The 19,197-nt window shown below is 50.5% G+C and overlaps 2 protein-coding genes across 2 annotated transcripts in view; one reads left to right on the plus strand and one right to left on the minus strand.

The window, feature by feature from the left end:
- Positions 1 to 7,163, minus strand: part of LOC119843027 (zinc finger protein 850-like) — a 765,636-nt gene extending 758,473 nt beyond the window's left edge. Inside the window, exons 1-2 of the mRNA XM_043497474.1 lie at positions 7,128 to 7,163; positions 2,767 to 2,807 (exon numbers count right to left, since the gene is read on the minus strand). Of these exons, the coding sequence (XP_043353409.1) occupies positions 2,767 to 2,807; positions 7,128 to 7,138 (52 nt within the window). The 5' untranslated portion in view covers positions 7,139 to 7,163. The remainder of the gene's footprint in view (positions 1 to 2,766; positions 2,808 to 7,127) is intronic.
- Positions 1 to 19,197, plus strand: part of LOC119842502 (zinc finger protein 251-like) — a 503,489-nt gene that overhangs the window by 306,298 nt on the left and 177,994 nt on the right. The window lies entirely within an intron of this gene.

A 19,197-nucleotide genomic window follows, 5' to 3' on the forward strand; every position in this document is an offset into this window, starting at 1 on the left:
CCATCCCCGTCCCATTGCTGTCACACCAAATATTCTGAAACCCTCTGCAATGAGACAAGTACAGTGACGCTAGCTGGTCACAGTCGCTAAAAGCCAACAGTTTCCTGACCTCTCCCACCACGTACTCATTCCCAGCCCTGAAAACAAGGACAGGGGAAGTTGAGGCCTCCTAGATCTTACATGGTGCCATTAATAACCCTACCCGCCCCCCAGCAAACATCTGTTTGCATTGATGTGAAAGGGAAACATCTGGATTCTCATGCATGTGGGGAAAGTCGATCATTTGGAAGTTTAAACCCCTCCCTCCTGTCTGGCTCTCCCCAAATGGGCAAAGGAACCAGGGCAGTTGTTCTTCCTTCAAACACAGCAGTTCCAGCCACTTAAAGGAGGGAGGGTGAGAGTGGGAAAAAAGTGTAAGGGTCTTTTTCTATAAATATTCAATAATCGGAGAGATGAAAGGAAATTGAGAATATTTTGTACAATCAGAGGAAAAAATGGGCAAGTTCTGATAGGATTTTATAAAGATTTTTGATAAACAGAAGGAAGAGGGGACAAATCTGAGGGAATTTTATATCAATATTCAATAAATAACTGCTGGTTGTCCTGGCCTTGACATGGGCAGCAGGGAACCCTGGGCAATGCCACGTTAACAGGGGCAGGGAGGGGAAATGGAGCCGGAAGGCCCCATGGCAATTGGGAGAGGGAAGCAGTAGGGGAAGGATTGGCAGCTGGTGATTGGGGGGCTGCGTTTGGCTGGAGGTCACTAGCTGGGACAGGGCAAACTGAGGAGTCTCAATGGGGGACTTGGCTCTTTCCTCAGTACAGGATTCTGTATGAATATTTAATAACTAGAGGAGAAAGGAGCAAAATCCGAGGCGATTTTATTTCAAAATCCAAGAATTAGGGAGAAAAAAGCAAAATCTGCAGTTGGAGTTCCTCAAAGGTGACTTGAAGAGGAAAGAATGAATGGGCTCTGTGTCCTTTGTTATTTTGTGACAGGCTTTTTTCCTGCCCTAAAAAAATGAATACTTTTCATTTTTGACTTCCAAAAATGTCTTCTCCTCTCCATTATTGCTGTGGGGTGGTTGGTTGGCTCCCAGGTGGTTCGGGAGCTTTGTTCCATTCTCGGTGAAGATGGAAGTGCTGAATCTTGAACCTTCAAGCATCTGAGGTTTAACATGTTACAAAAGCAAAACATTTAAAAAAAATGCTTAAACTGACTGAATAAAATGAATAAAAATTCACATCCCTTCTTCTTCCTCAGAATTAAAAACAAAAAAGAATATAATACCTCCCAGGCCTTTTTAATTAATCATAAAGGAGCAAAAATTGATGCAAAACTAATTATTTAATCTTCTTCAGGTCATCTTTAGAAATTCTGACAGCACAATCCTCACGTCCTAATTCAAACTACAGCTCAGTTCCTGCTCGGGCTAAAGGCAGCAGGATGTGTTGGATAAAGTCCTAATCACACCTTTCTGCCACTAGGGAACTATATTAAAAAATAAAACCTTGATGGGAGGGCATGCTCACACAGGCATGTGGAATTCCAGAGTCACAGATTTTAAGATCAGAAGTACTACAATCATCTAGTCTGACCCCCTGCATAACATAGGCCAGAGAGTTTGCCCCTGTACTTCCTGGATCGAACCCATAGCTTCTCATTGAGCTCAGCTGTGGTTCTCAACCTATCTACCATTGTAGGCCGCATATATGGCCCACAATGTGTTGTGTGGGCTGCATCCAATACTACCTGTATGACCCTGAGGATGTCACATGGGCCACAGCCATGTGCTGATTGGACCGCAAGTGGCCTGTGGACTGCAGGTGGAGAACCACTGAGCTAGAGCAAATCTGTTAGAAAGCCTCCATTCCTGGTTTAAACACTTCCAGTGAAGAAGAATCCAATCTGCCCTGTTTTAGAATCAATTTGGCAGGCCTTTTCTCCCCAGCAAACCAGAATTATTTTAAAGCTTTCCTGGAGACCCCCAAAAGTGCTAAATAGAAACTCATGGTTTTTAAAAATAGGGTTTCTTGAAACACAAAATAGTCCCCCAGTGCTGACTAATAAGAAGCCAGTCCCTGATTGCAGCTAGAGCTCTTTCTAGTGAGCAATCATTTTCACTAAGATCAGGAAAATCACCCAGGGCCCCCATCCTTCCAAGTTTCAGAGTAGCAGCCGTGTTAGTCTGTATTCGCAAAAAGAAAAGGAGTACTTGTGGCACCTTAGAGACTAACAAATTTATTAGAGCATAAGCTTTCGTGAGCTACAGCTCACTTCATCGGATGCAAATGCATCCGATGAAGTGAGCTGTAACTCACGAAAGCTCATCCTTCCAAGGTATCATTTCAGAGGCTGTGCCATAATTGGCAAAGAAGGAGGTGTGGGTGGAAATGTTCAGACAGACCCACCCAGTCTAACCCCCCTGGGCTCATCCCTGAGGGGATGGGTAAAGTGGGGACACTTTTAAAATTCTGAATCCCCCCCACACACACACACACACTCTCCTGTGCCCCCAGCTCTGCTCCTTCCCCCTGTTACTACCTTAACTGGGCAAAGCTGGGTAAATCTGCCACGTTTCATGATGTCTCCTACTTCTCTCCCATTCATCTTACTTTTTGCCCTTAACCGTCCTGACAGCTCCCCCCAGAGCGATGAAGGGGAATCCCCATTGGGGCAGATTGAGATTCCCGGGGGGCTGCGAGATCTGAGCCTCCCTGTGCAGAGTCACTTTCCTGCCCTTTCCCCCGGGTCTCTCCCCTCACCTGCAGGCTCCGTCTCAGGGGCTGGTGTCGGCAGAGCCCGGCCCCGCAGAAAGTCCCCCCCCTCCCAGGGCTGGGCACAGAGGGGGCTTGAACGGACCCAACTGGGGAGCAGCCGCGGCTCAGCTCCGGCTCCCAGTTCACAATGGAGGGAGGCAGCAGCAGCGTCTCACCCAGGAAGCTCAAGCCCTGATATCCTGAGCAGAGAGAGCAAAGCAGCCTCCTTCCCCTGTGCCCCCAGAATCAGCGGGACCCGGCCCCAGCTTGGTAACAGCTGCCCAGCAACTCTGGAGGGGGCTGGGGCTGCTCTGACTACTCAGCACAGCAGGGGCTGAGTGTGATTTATTGCTGCTGCTTCTCCTGTGCCGAACATAAACCAACCCAACAGCAGCTCTTGGAAATGGTCCCATCAGTGAAATATTTAGAATTGTTGAAGAACAATAAGCTAAGAAGGGTAATTACAGAGCTAAGTCTCCAAACAATGCTGTCGGCTCACTCAGAAGGGGGGTACCCTGGCACTGAAGAGGCCTAACCATTGATGCCCAAGCAGATCTGGCCATGGTAAAGATCTGCCATGTTACTTATTAAATTCTAATTTTCATTGTCACTGGAGGGAAACAAACAACTCTCTCTCCAGCCATGGCACAGCTGCCTCTGCCTCAGTGTCTCAAAAAGAACACTGGGGATGCAGCGACACCGTGTCGGTGATACGGGTAGTTGCTCTATTTGCTGGGTCAAAACAGAAACAAAATAGGAAAAGAACTGGGTGAAATTAATTTTCTTTATGGACTAAATGGATCCACATGTTCATTTTTGTAGTTGTATTTTATTGGGTCTTTCTAAGTGTAATTTGTATTTGGGAATAGAGTCGAAACTGTGCATTTTACCTTTTGTAGTGGTGTTGATCTAAAATGTGTGCTTATTTCTTGAGCATTACGGTAAATTACAGATAAATTACAATTTGATCTGGCAAACCCTTGGGAGATTCCCGGTTCTTTACAGACCCACAGGAGAGTTCCTGAAGCTCAAGCCAAGACATGCAATTTTCCCCTCCAAGGAGATCTTTGGGCACAGTCTTTTTTCCTTAAGAAATCCCCCCAGAATGAGAGCCATGAAACAGCAATATCAGGACTCCTGCAGTTCAGGGCCCTGGACAGCCAGGCTGGGGCCAGGCTCCCAGGGTGGTGTCCCCAGAGCTCTGCAGAGAGTGACTCTCCCCTCCCTGCTCCACGATGTGGGCGAACCTCTGCCTACACAGCCCTGAGAATCACACTGGCCTTTGCTGCTGCTTTGTCACAGGGCAAACTCCTGGGTTGATCGCTCCCACTCATGGCTTCTTGTCAGTCTCCATCACTCACTTGTGCGGTTCGTGTTTGCCCTCCCATACGATCTCTGCATGGCAAATTATTCTCATCCCCACCTACCCAGCTTTGCCATCTCTCCAACCCCAACACCCTCCCCCTCTCAGTTAGTCCAGCCTTTCCTGGACCATTGAATCATAGAAATCAGGGTTGGAAGGGATCTCAGGAGGTCATCTAGTCCAACCCCCTGCTCAAAGCAGGACCAATCCCCAACTACTATAGGGATTATCTGCCTTTATGGCCTTCCCCAACCCCTATTGGCTTTTCCAACTCTGGGGCCTTTCTCCCCAAGGGCTCCCAGAGCCATTCCCCATCACCAGCAGGGCTGGTCTGTTTCCGGCCAGCTCAGACAATGTCCCAGGGCTGTCATGCAGGAGAATTACAGGAATGTGACCTTGCTGGGTAAGGATTCCTGTCCCCTCAGTCTTAGAAACTGAGCATCTTTGAAGTGCCCAGGTTGGCTTTTGCTCAGGGTTCTTCCTTGATCCCTTAGATTTCAGGGGGCTCAGTCGCAGGCTCAGCAGGGTTAGGAAGGTGTCTAATAAGGTGTGATCCAGAATTGAAGGGTTTCCTGCACTCAGCACATTCGAACCACTTCTCCTTAGTGCAGATTCTCGGCTGGGTTGTGGCCTCATTACAATCCCCCTCGGCCACAGAGAGCAGGAACATTCCGGGGGGAGAAGAACTTGGTTGGCTTGGCCAGGATGGGCTCTGGCTTAACCTTAATGCTTCCTTCTCTTCGCTAATCTCAGGGAATGACTCCTGTCTGGATTCTCTCTCTGTCCCAGCAGGTGATGAAATCTTGAGTGAAAGCAACAAAGAGAACCCTTATCTGGAAGGTCCTGAGCAAATGGAAGCAAAGGGGATGTTGCCGAGAAGGTGTGAAGGGGATTATTCCCAGATTCCTGGGCAGGGACAAGCCCAAGAAACTCAGTGCAGGCCAGAGAAGCAGCAGGGAAATCCCCCAGGGAAGACATTGGATGAATCCACCCGCAGAGGGGGAGGTTTGGAGGATTGTAATGGGGCCACAACCCAGCCGAGAATCTGCACTAAGGAGAAGTGGTTCGAATGTGCTGAGTGCAGGAAACCCTTCAATTCTGGATCACACCTTATTAGACATCAGAGATCTCACACGGGAAAGACCCCCTATAACTGCCATGAGTGTAGGAAACAATTCAATGACCACTCCAACCTTATTAGACATCAGCGAACCCACACAGGAGAGAAACCCTATAAGTGCGCTGACTGTGGGGACAGCTCAGGCTTTGTTGCACATCACAGGGTCCACACAGGAAAGAAATGCCATAAATGCCCAGACTATGGAAAAACCTTCATTCAGCGCTCGCATGTGACTAGACGTCAGAGGATTCAAACGGATGAGAGACCCTATGGATGCTCCGATTGTGGAGAAAGCTTCTCTTGCACCTCCAACCTTATTGTGCATCAGAGAGTCCACATGGGAGAGAAACCCTATAGCTGCCTTGACTGTTGGAAAAGCTTCAGCCAGAGCCCTAACCTTATTGTCCACTGGAGAATCCACACAGGAGAGAGATCCCAAACTGCCCTGACTGCAGAAAAAGCTTCAGTCGTAAATCTAACCTCATTTAGACATAAGAGAATTCACATGGGCGAGTGCCTCCCGTGTGTGGGAAAAGGTACAAGGCCAAGATCTCTCTGATATTTCACCTGAAACACCACATAGACTAGTGCCAGCCACTTCCCCATCTCTTCCTGTGTCCGTTCCTCCCATTACTACAATGGGGATAACAACAGTTGCCCAACTCCCAAGGGAGTCAAGTGGCACCACTATTTACGTGTGTTCTCAGTGGCTCAGGATGATGGAGGCACCAGGAGAGTGACTTTATTATTATTACTGTATTATATTATTCTCTGACCCTCTCCCATCCCTTCCTGGCTCTGTCATGAAGAGGCTTTTACTGAGCTGAAGGGTTTAACTGGATTTCCTGGTCCCTGTTTTCAGGCAGGGGCTCGGTTCACATTGTTGCATACTGGGATTATTCCTTAAATTGCTACCCCAGGAAACATTTTCTTTCTGTTTCTTCGGGATTTTGTGTGGGGGGGGGGAGGGGGAGGGGGTTCTGGAAAATCAGGTGTCAGTGGAGTCTTTATTATTCATTGAATTATTTTCTCAATATTGCTCAGTTGTTGGGGTTTTCCCCCCTCAAATAAGTTTTATTTACATTACATTGAGCTCTGCCCAGTGAGTCCAACTGAGCCAGACTCCTGGTCAGAGACTTGCTCACCCGGTAGCCTTTTGCAAACAGAGCAGGTTTATTAGTCAGCTCAGACCTCAGCCTCCACCCCAAACCCCACTTTGCCTCCAGCATTTATAATGGTGTTAAATATATAAAAAAATTATAAGGGGGGGTCGCACTCAGAGGCTTCCTATGTGAAAGGGGTCCCCAGTATAAAAGTTTGAGAACTATGGCTCTAGACTCTCTCATGCTGGGAAAATTCATTTAAATTGCCCTGTTGTCCAGAATCATCCTTTGAATTTACTCCCACAATTATTTTCCATGCATTCCTCTCCTCTCCCCCCACCCTCCCACCAGCTGAATGTGCAGATGGCAGCTGTGTGCACACGAAAGCCTCACAGGGGATTCCCACATTTGGGGGGGCCAGGGGTGCACAATTTGCCTCTGTTGTCCCTGAATTTTGGGGGTGTCTGTTTTCAATTGGAAGCCACTAAACTAATCCTCCTGCCCCTCCCCAACTCTCTTTAACTCTTCCAGTTTGGGACTTTCAAAGAGCCTCACCCACATTCACCCCTCAGTCCCTGCGCGGTGTGTCAGGCTCAGCCCAGAGGAGAGGAGAGCCCTGCCCTAGGAGCAGAGGCAGCCGAGACTGATCCCCTGCGCCCTTAGCCGGAGCTTTCTCACCCAGAGAGCTCCCAGTGCTTTGCGCCCATCCCCGGCCCTTTCCCACGGGTCTCCCCCCTCACCTGCAGGCTCCTGCTCGGGGGCTGGTGTCGGAAGCCCCCGGGGCTGCCCCATGGGCTGGGTCCAGCTACCAGAGAAAGTCCACTCCCAGCTGTGCACAGAGGGAGGTTAATGCAGGTCTGTCCCCGCACAGATTTTTTTCCCCTAAAAGATCTGCTCTAGGAGATCAGCTCTGCCCTGTGTTATACAGGCAGTCAGACTAGATGATCACAGTGGTTCCTTGGAGCCTTAGAATCTATGAATTGACTTTAGGATTAAACAGGATTAAAGCCGAGACAGAGAAAGAGAGAGAGTGGCAGGACAGGAGGAAGAACAATGGGGTGGCAGAAAGAAACGCGCAAGGGAAGGGGAAACAGAGACAGAGGTGGAGTCTTCACTGGTGTGGTGGTGATGGCTGAGATTTGGGCTTTATAATGATGCATTGTTTATTTTTAGATCGATGAGCAAAGCATGACATCCCTGGAGCAGAGTGGAAACCTGACTGTCATTCCCCTCCTCCAGGAATCCCTCATTTGGGCCCCCTGTCCTCCCAAAGTCTCTTCTGAAGGGTCTAGAAAGGGGGTGATGGTTGAAATAGCCCAGCCTCTCATTACTGTGTCCATCAATCATAGGTGCTGGAACTAGGGGTGCTGAGGATGCTGCCACACCCCCTGGCTTGAAGTGGTTTCCATTATATACAGGGTTCACAGTTTGGTTCAATGGCTCTCAGCACCCCCACTGTACAAATTGTTCCAGCACCCCTGCCACCAATTAGTCCTCACTCTCAACATGCCAAGTTTGGTCAACTAACTTCTGGTCCCATGCTCTTTTTGTTTCCCTGGCATGGTCTCAACACCATCTTTGAGCTACATCAGAAAACCTTTCTGTTTAGACTAACTTAGGGTTTTTTGTTGTTACTATTTTTTACTTTTGCTGATTTTATAAACAATTTTATCTACCAGGCTGTGTTACCTTCTGCCATTAACATTTGTTGTGATGGATGATTGGGCCACTTTACAACCTTTCATCTACACTCCCATAGTTAGGCTCACAGTGGGGGTAGGCCTACTATGCCCTAACTATCTCTACCAACACAAGAGTGCTGATGGTCCCCATGGCCAGGAGACATCCTTGTGTACCTCTACGGACACAGTCTATGGGACGCAGCTCTGAAATCAAGCATAACTGATCCTTGGAAGTACATTCACCTCGCCTCATATCACAATAAGAGCTCTGCCAACCTGCTCCAACTAATCCCTTCCCCTTTTATTGTGGCTACACCATAGTAAGGAGGTGGGAGGGCATATGGATAAAAGCTGGGATTCAAGTCTGTGGAGCACAACACAGACAATGGCATGTTCTCTAAGAACTTTCTCATGTCTCCTTATCGCACCTCCTCACTGAACCATTCCCAGTGGCTATTGCCAGCTCCAAGAGCCAGATTTAATGCTGCTGTGACACTGACTACCCTGGTGCCAGCTCTGGCCAGAGCTGCAGACTAATTCACTCATATGTGAATAGAATAGAATAGAATAGAATAGAATGACTTTACATGGTTACAGGGAGGGAAGGGAGCTAAGGTCGCTGGGACGCTGAGGCTGCAATGTATGATGCCTCTGTCCATGAGGGGTGTGTGTGTGGGTGCCATAGAAATGTACCTACACACACACTGTGCTTCTTTCTGCAGCACCTGCTTCAAGCCAATCAGATCCTGTTGGCATGACGGGCTAGGCAAGTGTTACAGAGAGACTTGAGTCTGTGTCAGAGCCAAGTGTGATCCACCCAGGATGGGGGGCTACCTGATGCATTTGAGGATGTCTCCTGATGCATCCCCTCTGCCAGCAGCCTGTGTTCCTGTTTGGTAGCAGGTCGCTAGGTGTGAGCATGTGAAGGTGACGCAGAAGTGCAAGGTGCCGTATATGTATGCATGGATGTTGAGGGTACTGAAAGCTGTATGTCTCAGCTTTCCTTCAATTAAAAAGAAGTAAGTTTCTAGCTCTCTTAGTTGAATAGAAAAGGTGGAAAACATGACTGGAGCGATCCCTAAAGGCTTAGAAACCAGCAGAGAAACAACAAGAACCCAAATGGACCCTTTTTATTAACCAAAAAACTTCATGATTTTGAAGACCATCTCATTTTTGAGGACCTGACTCATGACCAGTGCTTAATTTGTGCCAGGGCTGAACCCCAGCACATCTAGGCCTGGTGGTTCAGAGCCCTGGCACCTCTGGGCCTGACAGTTCAGAGCCCTGGCACCTCTGTGCTTGTCACATCAGTTATGAAAATAAAAAATATTGCTTGAGTCTCAGCACCTCTTTCATTACAATTAAGCCCTGTTCCTGACTGATAACTGTTGAGGTGCACAACGCTGAGTGTGGATGGGAGAATTAGCCCAGGGCCATGGTTTTCTTTTGGTTGATTTTAGTTTTGTTCTTTGGCCTCTGTTCCTTATTTCTGTACCCGAGCAAAGGACTCCAGCCCCCTGACTCCCACCTACGCTGCTCTGCCTCTCTGGGCGTTGATGGGGGTGAGCATCAGAGCAGTTTCATCGCGTTTTGTCACTGGCAGGCGTTAGGTTCCTCTGCTCAGGAAGGGTAGCTGGGGTTGAGCTTCCTGGGGTTAGATCAGACGCAGTCTCTAGTGTGATCTGGGAGCCGGGGCTGAATTGCTGCTGCTCTTCAGCAGGGTCTGTGCCCAGCAGGGGGGACTTTCTGCAGTGGGTGGGACCAGCCCCTGGGGCAGCCCCGGGCTCTGCCACCACCAGCCCCTGAGCCGGAGCCTGCAGGTGAGGGGGGAGACCCGGGGAAAGGGCTGGGGCCGGGCAGGAGGGACGGGGCTGTTTGTAAAGCGCAGGGACAGACGCGGGGTGAAAAACTCCAGCTAAGGGCTCAGGGTGCCTGGTCTCTGCTGTCCCTCCCCCTAGGGCAGGGCTCTGGTTTGGGACTGCACATGGGGCTGGGGCGGAGGCAAATGGGGGTAGAGCCCCAGGTGTATGTTTGTTTCATCGGATTTTCATAGACTTGCTCAGTTGATTGCTGCTGCAAAATGAGTTTCTTGGCCATACCAGGGGCTCCTTGCATCCCTCCATTCCCCACCTCCAACTCCTGGTGGGCCCCCTCCCATCACCCTCTATGACAGAGATTCCCTGCTACTCCCCCACCCCCTACGTCATGCCAGAGACTTTGTGTGTCCCCATTCCCCCTCCCCCCATTGGCATGTGAACGCCCCCCCTTCCCACATATCCTATGCCAAGCGCTCTGTGTGTCCCCATTCCCCCCCCCCCCATGGGCCTGCTTACTCCCAATGCAAGAGTTCTGTGTAGCTCCCCATTCCTCCATGCCAGGGTGTCCCATTCCCCCCCCCATGCCAGGGGCTGTGTGCACCCCCATTTCTCACTTTCCCTCCCCCCCATGCCAGGGTTCCCCCCATTCCCTGCTGCAGCCTTGGCTCTGCATGTCCCTGGGGATGAACTGGGAATCTGTCTGTTCCCTTTATGAACAGCTGTGTCTGTGTCAGGCTGCAAACTCGGGCCTCGTTCTGCGTTCTCTGCAGCCTGTTTGCCCCCATCCACACTGGGCAAAAGAACACCAGAGTGGTGGGGGGTAGGCTCTTAAATACCTAGAACTGGTCTATAGACAATATTACTCCACCCACCTTGTCTCTCTAATATCCTGGGACCAACACCACGGCATGTGTCTTAAGTACCCAAGCATTGGAAATCTATTCACCTTCAACAAAAGACTGGTCCTCATAGGCGACGCATGGGGGGGCATGTAGGGTCAAGTGCCCCCCTGCCAGATTTCTCCTTGGCCTGCCAAGGAGTAGTGAGAAGGTCTCCCCTTTTCCGATGCACCTGCCCCCCCACCCCCGCCAGCACGTTCGACCCCTGTCCCTGGCCTGGGCGGGACCGGCCATTTCTTACACCGGCTGCTGCTCTGTGCAGTGCATTGGGTGCCTGAGAGAGAGCCCGGCTGGGGAGGTGGCCCACCCCACCCCACCCCCTCTGCTCCCTGCCCGGCTGCCAGGGACAGGGGCCGACTGAGCCAGAAACATGCCGAGGGAGGAGGGGCTCTGGCTCGCTTGGCCTCTGTCCCCAGCAGCCAGGTGGGGAGCAGAGGGGGCAGCTTGCCGCCTCCCCAGCCAGGTTCTCTCTCAGGCAGCTGCCGTGCTGCACGGAGCAGTGATGCAGTGCGGTCAGTTTCAGCCAGCGTGAGAAGCGGCTCCTTCCCACTCCCCACCTGGCCCAGCTGTCAGGGAGAGCAGCCAAACATGCTGGGGGAGGCACAGTGGGAGAAGGACAGAGCCCCCCATCCGCAGGTAACTCTGGTGGGGTAGGGAGAGTTCAGCAGCCCCAGGTTGGTACCCCCAGGCAGGGTGTCACTGGGCAGAAGAGACACATGGGATGGGCACGTGTCCTCCCCTTTAGATTGTGCCCCCGCCCCAGTATCAGGAGACACGAGTTGTCTGTGCTGGTCCCTGCTGACAAGAATTGGTCTAGCTGGGGCGGGGGGTGTCAGCTGAGCAATGAAATCAGCTGGCAGTGATCTGTGCTTGTGTATGGAAGCTGGCAATGGGATCATCTGACATAAGGGGCTGAAGGTTTTAAAAGGGCAGAGCTGTGATAGCCACGTTGGTCCCAGGATATCATTTATTGGACCAACATCTGTTGGTGAGAGAGACGAAAGCTTGTGTCTCTCACCAACAGAAGTTAGTCCAATAAAAGATATTACCTCGTCCACCCAGTCTCTTTAAAAGGGCAGAGACTGTCTGTTCGGGGGCTTTTTCTCAAGTTCATGAGGGAGAGACAACTCATCTTTGGGGGGCAGGGAGCGGCAGTGGTCCCAGGTCCTAGGGCAGGTGGGTTGAGAAGCCCCATTTCCAAGAAGGAGTGACAGACTCAGAATCAGTTCCCAGGAAATATGCTAGAGGGGCCAATGGAGGAAGCAGTGTTGCTGCCCACTGAGGTTGTAGAAACGCAGCGCATTCAGGGGATCTAGAGCTTGGATCCCCTTCAAAACAGCCTTACTAGGTGGCCAGTGGAGAGTGCTCCCTGCTCCCCAGGAAATGTGGCAGCCACTCATTGCCCCCTACCCTGGCCATTATTTCCTCTTCTTTTTGTCTGAGAGATTAAATCATTCGGGGTGTCAACATGTAAAGTTAGTGTGAAATAACACTCTTGCAGGCTCTGCTGTGGAGAGGGGCAGATATGAAATAAGTGTATTATTATGATGTAAGGTTTCAGAGTAGCAGCCGTGTTAGTCTGTATTCGCAAAAAGAAAAGGAGTACTTGTGGCACCTTAGAGACTAACAAATTTATTTGAGCATAAGCTTTCGTGAGCTACAGCTTACTTCATCGCATCCGATGAAGTGAGCTGTAGCTCACGAAAGCTTATGCTCTAATAAATTTGTTAGTCTCTAAGGTGCCACAAGTACTCCTTTTCTTATTATGATGTAAGGTGTTAATGGCTATCATTCATCTAAATACAATTGCAGAGATGCGAGAAGCAATGGCTGGGCTGAACAGATGGCAGGGTCTCCATTTTCCCCCTTCTGGCTTTCCATTTGTCCCCAAAATCAATACAGTTCTGACCACTGATGCCTAGAACATTCCCTGAAATTTTGGAATTGCTCACATACTGTATTCAAAAGTTATTTTCTGACATCCAAACAGAGAACGGACATCAAGGGCTGTCAAAAACAGATGTCCTCCAAAAACTCGGAAGCAAAAGGGGCTAATTATTCAAACAGCCTCCGAATTAGCACCCAAAATTCAGTACTCAGGACACTTTCATGTGCAAATGACTGTATTTGTGCACAGAGATGCCATTTGCACACTCACAAAACAGGGGAAAGAAGTGCACGGAAATTAATTGCGGGTGCAAATTCAAGGGATGATCCTGGTGCGAAAGCTTGACAGAGTTTAGAATGTCAGTGACAAAGATCCATAGGGTCTGGTCTGTGTCCCAGCCTGTCACCAGTCCCTTGGGAGTGACCCTGTTAGTGGGCCAGGCCCCAAGGACCCGCACAGCTCCATGGGAGCAGAGCCATGGCCTCCAAGACTCCCAGACTGGGCCTTCAGGCACCAGCAATCCCTGTCTCTCTCTGTGGCTCCCTGCAGTGAATCCAGTCCAGCCAAACTCCTGGGGGAGGTCTGTGCAGTGCCCCTTCAGGATGCGATGCTCAGTGAATATTGGTAGTGACACAGGCAGCCTTTGCAGAGCAAGGTGTCATTTATTAGTCCCCTGGCTACAGAAACTGGAAGTCCTTAGGTTAGCAGAGACTACGCAGAGTTTAAGCCATAGTCCATCCTGGCTAAGCCAGCGCCAGCAGGCAGCCAAGCTGTGATGGATTCCATCTCCGGCTCCCTCCCCATTTCTTTGTCCGCCCAGGTGACAGCTGCTGCTCCAGAAGACAGCCTTTCTGTCAACCTAGTTCCTGCCTCTTGGAGAGATGGGTTCACTACGTCCCTTCCGTCGCTGTACTAAGTGTCTGTACTAGAAACACAGCACCGGCACAGCCACAGCTCTGCAATTGTGACTCTGTCTTGTTTCTAGTGCAGACAAAAGGTAGCCCATATTCCAGCCACCTGACACCTTTTCCCTTTTCTTCTCCAGCTGACTTCACATACATGACGGTTTCAACCAGTTCTTTAATGACTCGGTCATTCCATCCAGCCAGCAAGGTCTCTCTCTCTCTCTCTCTCTCTCTCTCTCACACACACCCCCCCCATGTCTCCTGCACTGCTCTACAGAGGGAAACTGAGGCATGCCTAGGCTTCCTAAAAATATTACGGAACATTTCCACTTTGTCACAGTCCGTCGGCAGGAGGAGAACTTTAGGAGGGAATCAGGGTATGGAATGGACTAAACCCCTTCTGAAACCTCCCCCATCACCCTTCTCACCCTGACAGGCTGCCAAATAATGTCCACCCTCCTGGGGGATGGGGAAGGGAAATGGCTGAAGAGAAGCTGATGCACGTAGGAGATTTTCTGCGAGCTGCTTGTGGGTTTGGTCTAGATGTGTGGGAGGGAGAGGGGCAGGAAATGGAGAAAGAGAAGAGACCGGGAAATGTAATCCCCACAGTGGGCTTTCTTTAACGTGGAGCATGCCCTTGCAGGCTTCGGAGGCGTACAGCCAGCCCAAAGCATAGGAGTTGGAAGTCAGGAGATGGGCTTTACTTTTACAAGGTTTAAACAATAATACATTTGGGGGTGATTTTATTTACCTTCTGCATTTGGGGTCTGTTGGGGGAAAGCCACCCACACAGGGTTTGTGTGTGTGAGTGTATGCCTGCCTTCATAGAGTGTGTGTGTGTACACCTGCCCATAGTGTGTGTGTGAGTATATGCCTGCCCACTGTAGAGTGTGTGTGTGTACGCCTGCCCACAGTGTGTGTGTATGTGTACACATACTGGCCCATGTAGTGTGTGTGTGTGTATGTATGCCTGCCCACAGTGTGTATGTGTGTACCCCTGCCCACAGTATGTGTGTGTGTGTGTGTATGTTGGCCCATGTAGTGTGTGTGTGGGTGTGAGTGTACCCCTGCCCTCTGAGTGTGTGTGTGTTTACACCAGCCTACACAGAGGGTGTGCCCTTCCCAGTGTATGTGTGTGCACGCAAGTGCGCCTGCCCTCTGTGTGCATGCATGCACATGAGCATTTTATTAGAGGTGCAAAACTCCCCCTGCAACAAGGCACATGCAAGACTGTAGCCTCCCTGCTCCCGGGGGGACTCTACACACTAACCCTCCCCTACTCCTGGGATGGAGGAGCTGCCCTTGTGTCTCACCCGTCCCACTCCCTGTCTCCTCTCTGCCCCAGCTGCCCACTCCCCCACAGTCTCCTGTGCCCACCTGCCCCTATATTCACTTCTTTCCCCTCTACAGTCTCCTACCTCTTTCGGCTGCCACCCCACACTCACCACACTCCCTAGTCCCCCTGCCCCCATCAGCCTCCTTCCTGCACCCATACTCCCGAGTGCTCCTTTTAGCCTGACACCTCCCATATGTCCCCCTACACCTGCCCTCAGGCTCGATCTGGCCCCCACAAATCCCTCCCCACCCCTCTCATCCTCCTCCTGCTGCTACACAGACCCCTATAGCCCCCTCCACCTCCATGTAGCATGGCACACAGCCCAGTCCACCTCCCCCACATTCTCTTCTGCCCACCTCGAAATCCCCACATTTCCTTTTCCATTCTTTGTGTCCTGTCCAGTCTCCTGTCCATATAACCTGAGCAGACCCTGGCTTCCACCTCACTGGAAACAAAGGCAGTTGGCAGCCATCTTGGTTAAGGGCACCCTCACTGTGACATCACAAAGAAATGTTTAAATATCCCAGCTAAATATCATGAGACTCAAGATAAAATCATGGGAGTCGGCAGCTCCAGGCATCACGGTTTCACTGCAGAAACAGCGTGTTTTTCACAAAAGCTTTCAGAAATGTCTCCCCCTCCCCAGGGTCGGCTTCTCTTGAGTGGGTCTTCCCTGGTCCCTTAAATGTCAGGGGGGTCAGCCCCATAATCTGTGTGAAAGATGCTGTCTCCTCCACACCTCTGCCTATGGAAGAGTTTCGGGGAGACAGTGGGGATGCTAATACTTTCCCAACCCCACACCCCATCTCCTAGGGAGAAGATAGGTTGCATGTACCTCTTTGTGTTATTAAACATGGGCACACATAGATACATGGAGATTTTGTGTGTCCCTCTTTTCCCAGGACTGGCTCCATGCCTGGAAAAGACTCTGGTCTTTTCTGGGTTAGGAAAGGGGAAGAGATTGCATAGTCATAAAATCCTCCAGTGTGTGGAGATCCCTGAATCCCCTTCTGCCCTCCCCAAAAGGTTCTCCAGAAACACATCGCCATTCTTTGGTGTATACAAGGGCATCCACCCACTTAGCACATCTGGAAACAGCTGTCTCAGAACAACAGTAAAATCCTAATCTCATCTGTTGTCTTTTCCGCAACCAGGATTTTCAATTCTAAAATCCAACATGATCTTCCAGGTGGAACAGGGTGAAGAGTCATGGACCCCAGATCACCAGGGCTCTGAGGAAAGGCAGATCCTGAGAAACAGCCGCACCAGTAAGGAATTGGTTAAACGAACACAGAAACCATCCGTCCTTGACATAAACAGCTGGGATTCCTATACAGGCCCCCTGAGTTCCCCCAGTTCTGCCTCATCTCCTTCAGGTTAGGATTGTGCCCAGTAGGTGTCATATTCTCCTGGCACACATCGCTTATGGCTTCCCACCCTACCTGACGCCTGGCAGTAGCTCCCTTCCTCCTGAGTGTTCAGATGGGACGTGGAGACTGAATTGGTCATTGCCTTCTGTGTCTCCTCTGGGAAAGGGTTTGGGGAGGTAAGTTCCTGGATTTTGAATCTCCTCAGCAGCTATTTTGGTTTGTTCCCCATCTTCCCATTCCTCTTTCCCCCGCCACAGGGACTGACTCCTTTTTGTATTTTCTCTCTCTGTCTCAGCAGGTGATGGGACGGTGAGTGAGAACAAGGAGGAGAATCCACAGCTGGAAAGTCCTGAGCAAGTGCGTGGGACTGTATCGGGAAGATCTGAAGGGAACATTTCCCAGAATCCTGAGCAGAAAGATGCCCGGGAGAGTCAGCACAGGCCAGAGATGCAGCAAGGAAACCACCCAGGGAAGAGACAGGTTATATCCACTTACCGAGGGGGAGGTTTCAAAAATCATAATGAAACTATGATCCAGCCAACATTATGCACTAAAGAAAAGCCGCACAAATGTGTAAAGTGCGGGAAAGGCTTCAAGCAGAGATCAACCCTTATTGTATATCAAAGTGTCCACACAAAAGAGAGACCCTATAACTGCCCCGAGTGTGGGAAAAGCTACAAGGTGAAGGTCTCTCTGATGTCCCACCAGAAACGCCATACAGGATAGAAGGTTTCGGGAGCTCTTACTGTGTGGCAATGGGTCTGTGCCCTCCTGAAGCAAAGTATAAATGTGCTTCCTTTGAGGATGGTCTGGGTAGGGACAGCTGGCGGGTGCATGGTTCTGGTTTCTATGGGGGGTGGTTGGTGGAGCCCGGAGGAGAAGGAAGTGCTGGGCACTGGAGAGATGAGTCATTTCAGGGTCCGAGGGGAGCAAGTGGTGGGATCAGTGGGGAGACGTTTCTGTGGGTTCCACACTCACTTTCCAGTATAGGGGAGAGGTAAAAATGCCCCATTGTAGTTCGTGCCTGAGTTGTCTCTGCAGCTCCTAGGGCCCCTCGAGGGGAGCAGCAAGGGGCCCTGTGGGTCCCTGGTATATGAAATCTTTCCCTGGATCTTTGAAGAAGAGAAAGGAGCAATTAGGTGCAGCATGAAAAGTGGGTGATGGCGCCTTACAGAGAGGTCAGTTTATTTCTCAAGGTTCTGCTCCTCATGTGATAAGTGCCTACTGTGTTTTACACAACAACTGTGAGAGCCAGGGAGAAATCCTGGAGGATGGGTGGGAGCAGGAGTTGGAGGGACCTTATGAATGATATGGCTGTTCGGAGACAGTGCCTCTGTCCAGTATCCCAACTGCTCAAGAAAACAGGGCTAAGGATGCTTTGTGCTCCTCCTTTGAGACTAGAGGATAGTTCTGCATAATGAATGTTCTATAACCAAGGATATATGCTTGTGTTTGTTAGGAGTTGCCAGTATGGGGGATGGATGGTCTACCATTCATGGGTTGAGCTGTACTTCAATGGGTGTTTGGGGGGGGCTGTGTTTTTTTCAGGTGTATGTGGGGGTACTGTAGGGTGGGTGTTTGGGAGGGTATGCTGGGGTCAGATGGGTAGGGGGCAGGTTAATAATTGCATGTGCACCTAAGTTCCCTCTAAAGTGCACAACTGCTCAGCAGGCTATCAAGGGCCGCACAGGTGCATAGCCACAGGGGCCTCGACTGGAGAGGCACCTCTGCCCTGGCCCCAGCCCCAGAGCTGCCACGGCGGGAAGAGGCACCTCTCCCCAGCCCTGGGCTGCTGCAGCAAGAGAGGGTTGTGGGGAGCTCTCTCTCCCCACTGCAGCTCTGGGGCAGCTTGCACCCCAAACCCCTCATTCCCAGCCCCACCCCAGAGCCCACACCCCCAGCTGGAGCCATCACCCCCCCACTCCTCAACCCTCTGCCCCAGCTCTGAGCCCCCTCCTGCACCCCAAACCCCTTGGTCCCACCCCCATCACCTCCATATTGGTGCACATAATAAATTCACGCACATGGATGTAAAAAATTAGAGGGAACATTGATGTGCACCCCTACAGAGTTCCTTGTGCACTGTTCCTGTCAAAATAGAACACTGTCTTTGCCTTAAGTTCTCTTGTATGACACCCAAAGATCAACACTAAAGTACCCTGCAAAATTATATAGCATTCTGCAGTAAGAGTTCTACTGCCAAATGCCTTAGAGTGCTTTGAAATCTCTGTGCATTGGAATGGGTTACCTAGGGAGGTGGTGGAATCTCCTTCGTTAGAGGTTTTCAATGTCAGGCTTGGCAAAACCCTGGCTGGGATGATTTAGTTGGGGATTGGTCCTGCTTTGAGCAGGGGATTGGACTAGATGCCCTCCTAGGGTCCCTTCCAACCCTGATATTCTATGATTCTATGAAATGTCTCTGAAACCTGATTTGGCCATTTATCTCATGAAATCTCAACTTCAGTGAAAGCTGAGAGCATTAATGAAGCTGTGGGCCTATGCACCTTTTCTATTGATTGTTTTCTCTTCCTGCATCTGCAGTTACAGTAAAAATGCTGGCCCTACGGTGCATTGGATTTTTTTAACCTCTGTGATGCTGACATTTCGAGTGATGGTGTGTGATGCAGTGGGTGGGTGGATGAAGGAAGAACCAACAGGGAGCAGTTCGGGAAGAAGGTTATGGAGGTGGCAAGAGGATAAACCAGTAAATCTACTGTGACTTTATATCCAGTGCTAGCAGAGGTCTGGACTCATCCATGAATAAACCCCACCTGATCTCGTATTAGGGTCTAGTCAACTACTTAGGGTAGGTGCCTCTGACTTGGGACCATTTTGCCCTGCCTCCGTCATACTGCTGGTGGCCTGGTGAGTGAATAATACATGTTTTTATAGCATATCCTTTAGCACTTAGACTAGCCACTTTGTTTCAGACCCCAAGTCCTCAGTCCTGTTTC

The sequence above is a fragment of the Dermochelys coriacea genome, chromosome 14 (genome assembly GCF_009764565.3).
Source record: "Dermochelys coriacea isolate rDerCor1 chromosome 14, rDerCor1.pri.v4, whole genome shotgun sequence".
NCBI classification, from domain to species: Eukaryota; Metazoa; Chordata; order Testudines; family Dermochelyidae; genus Dermochelys; species Dermochelys coriacea.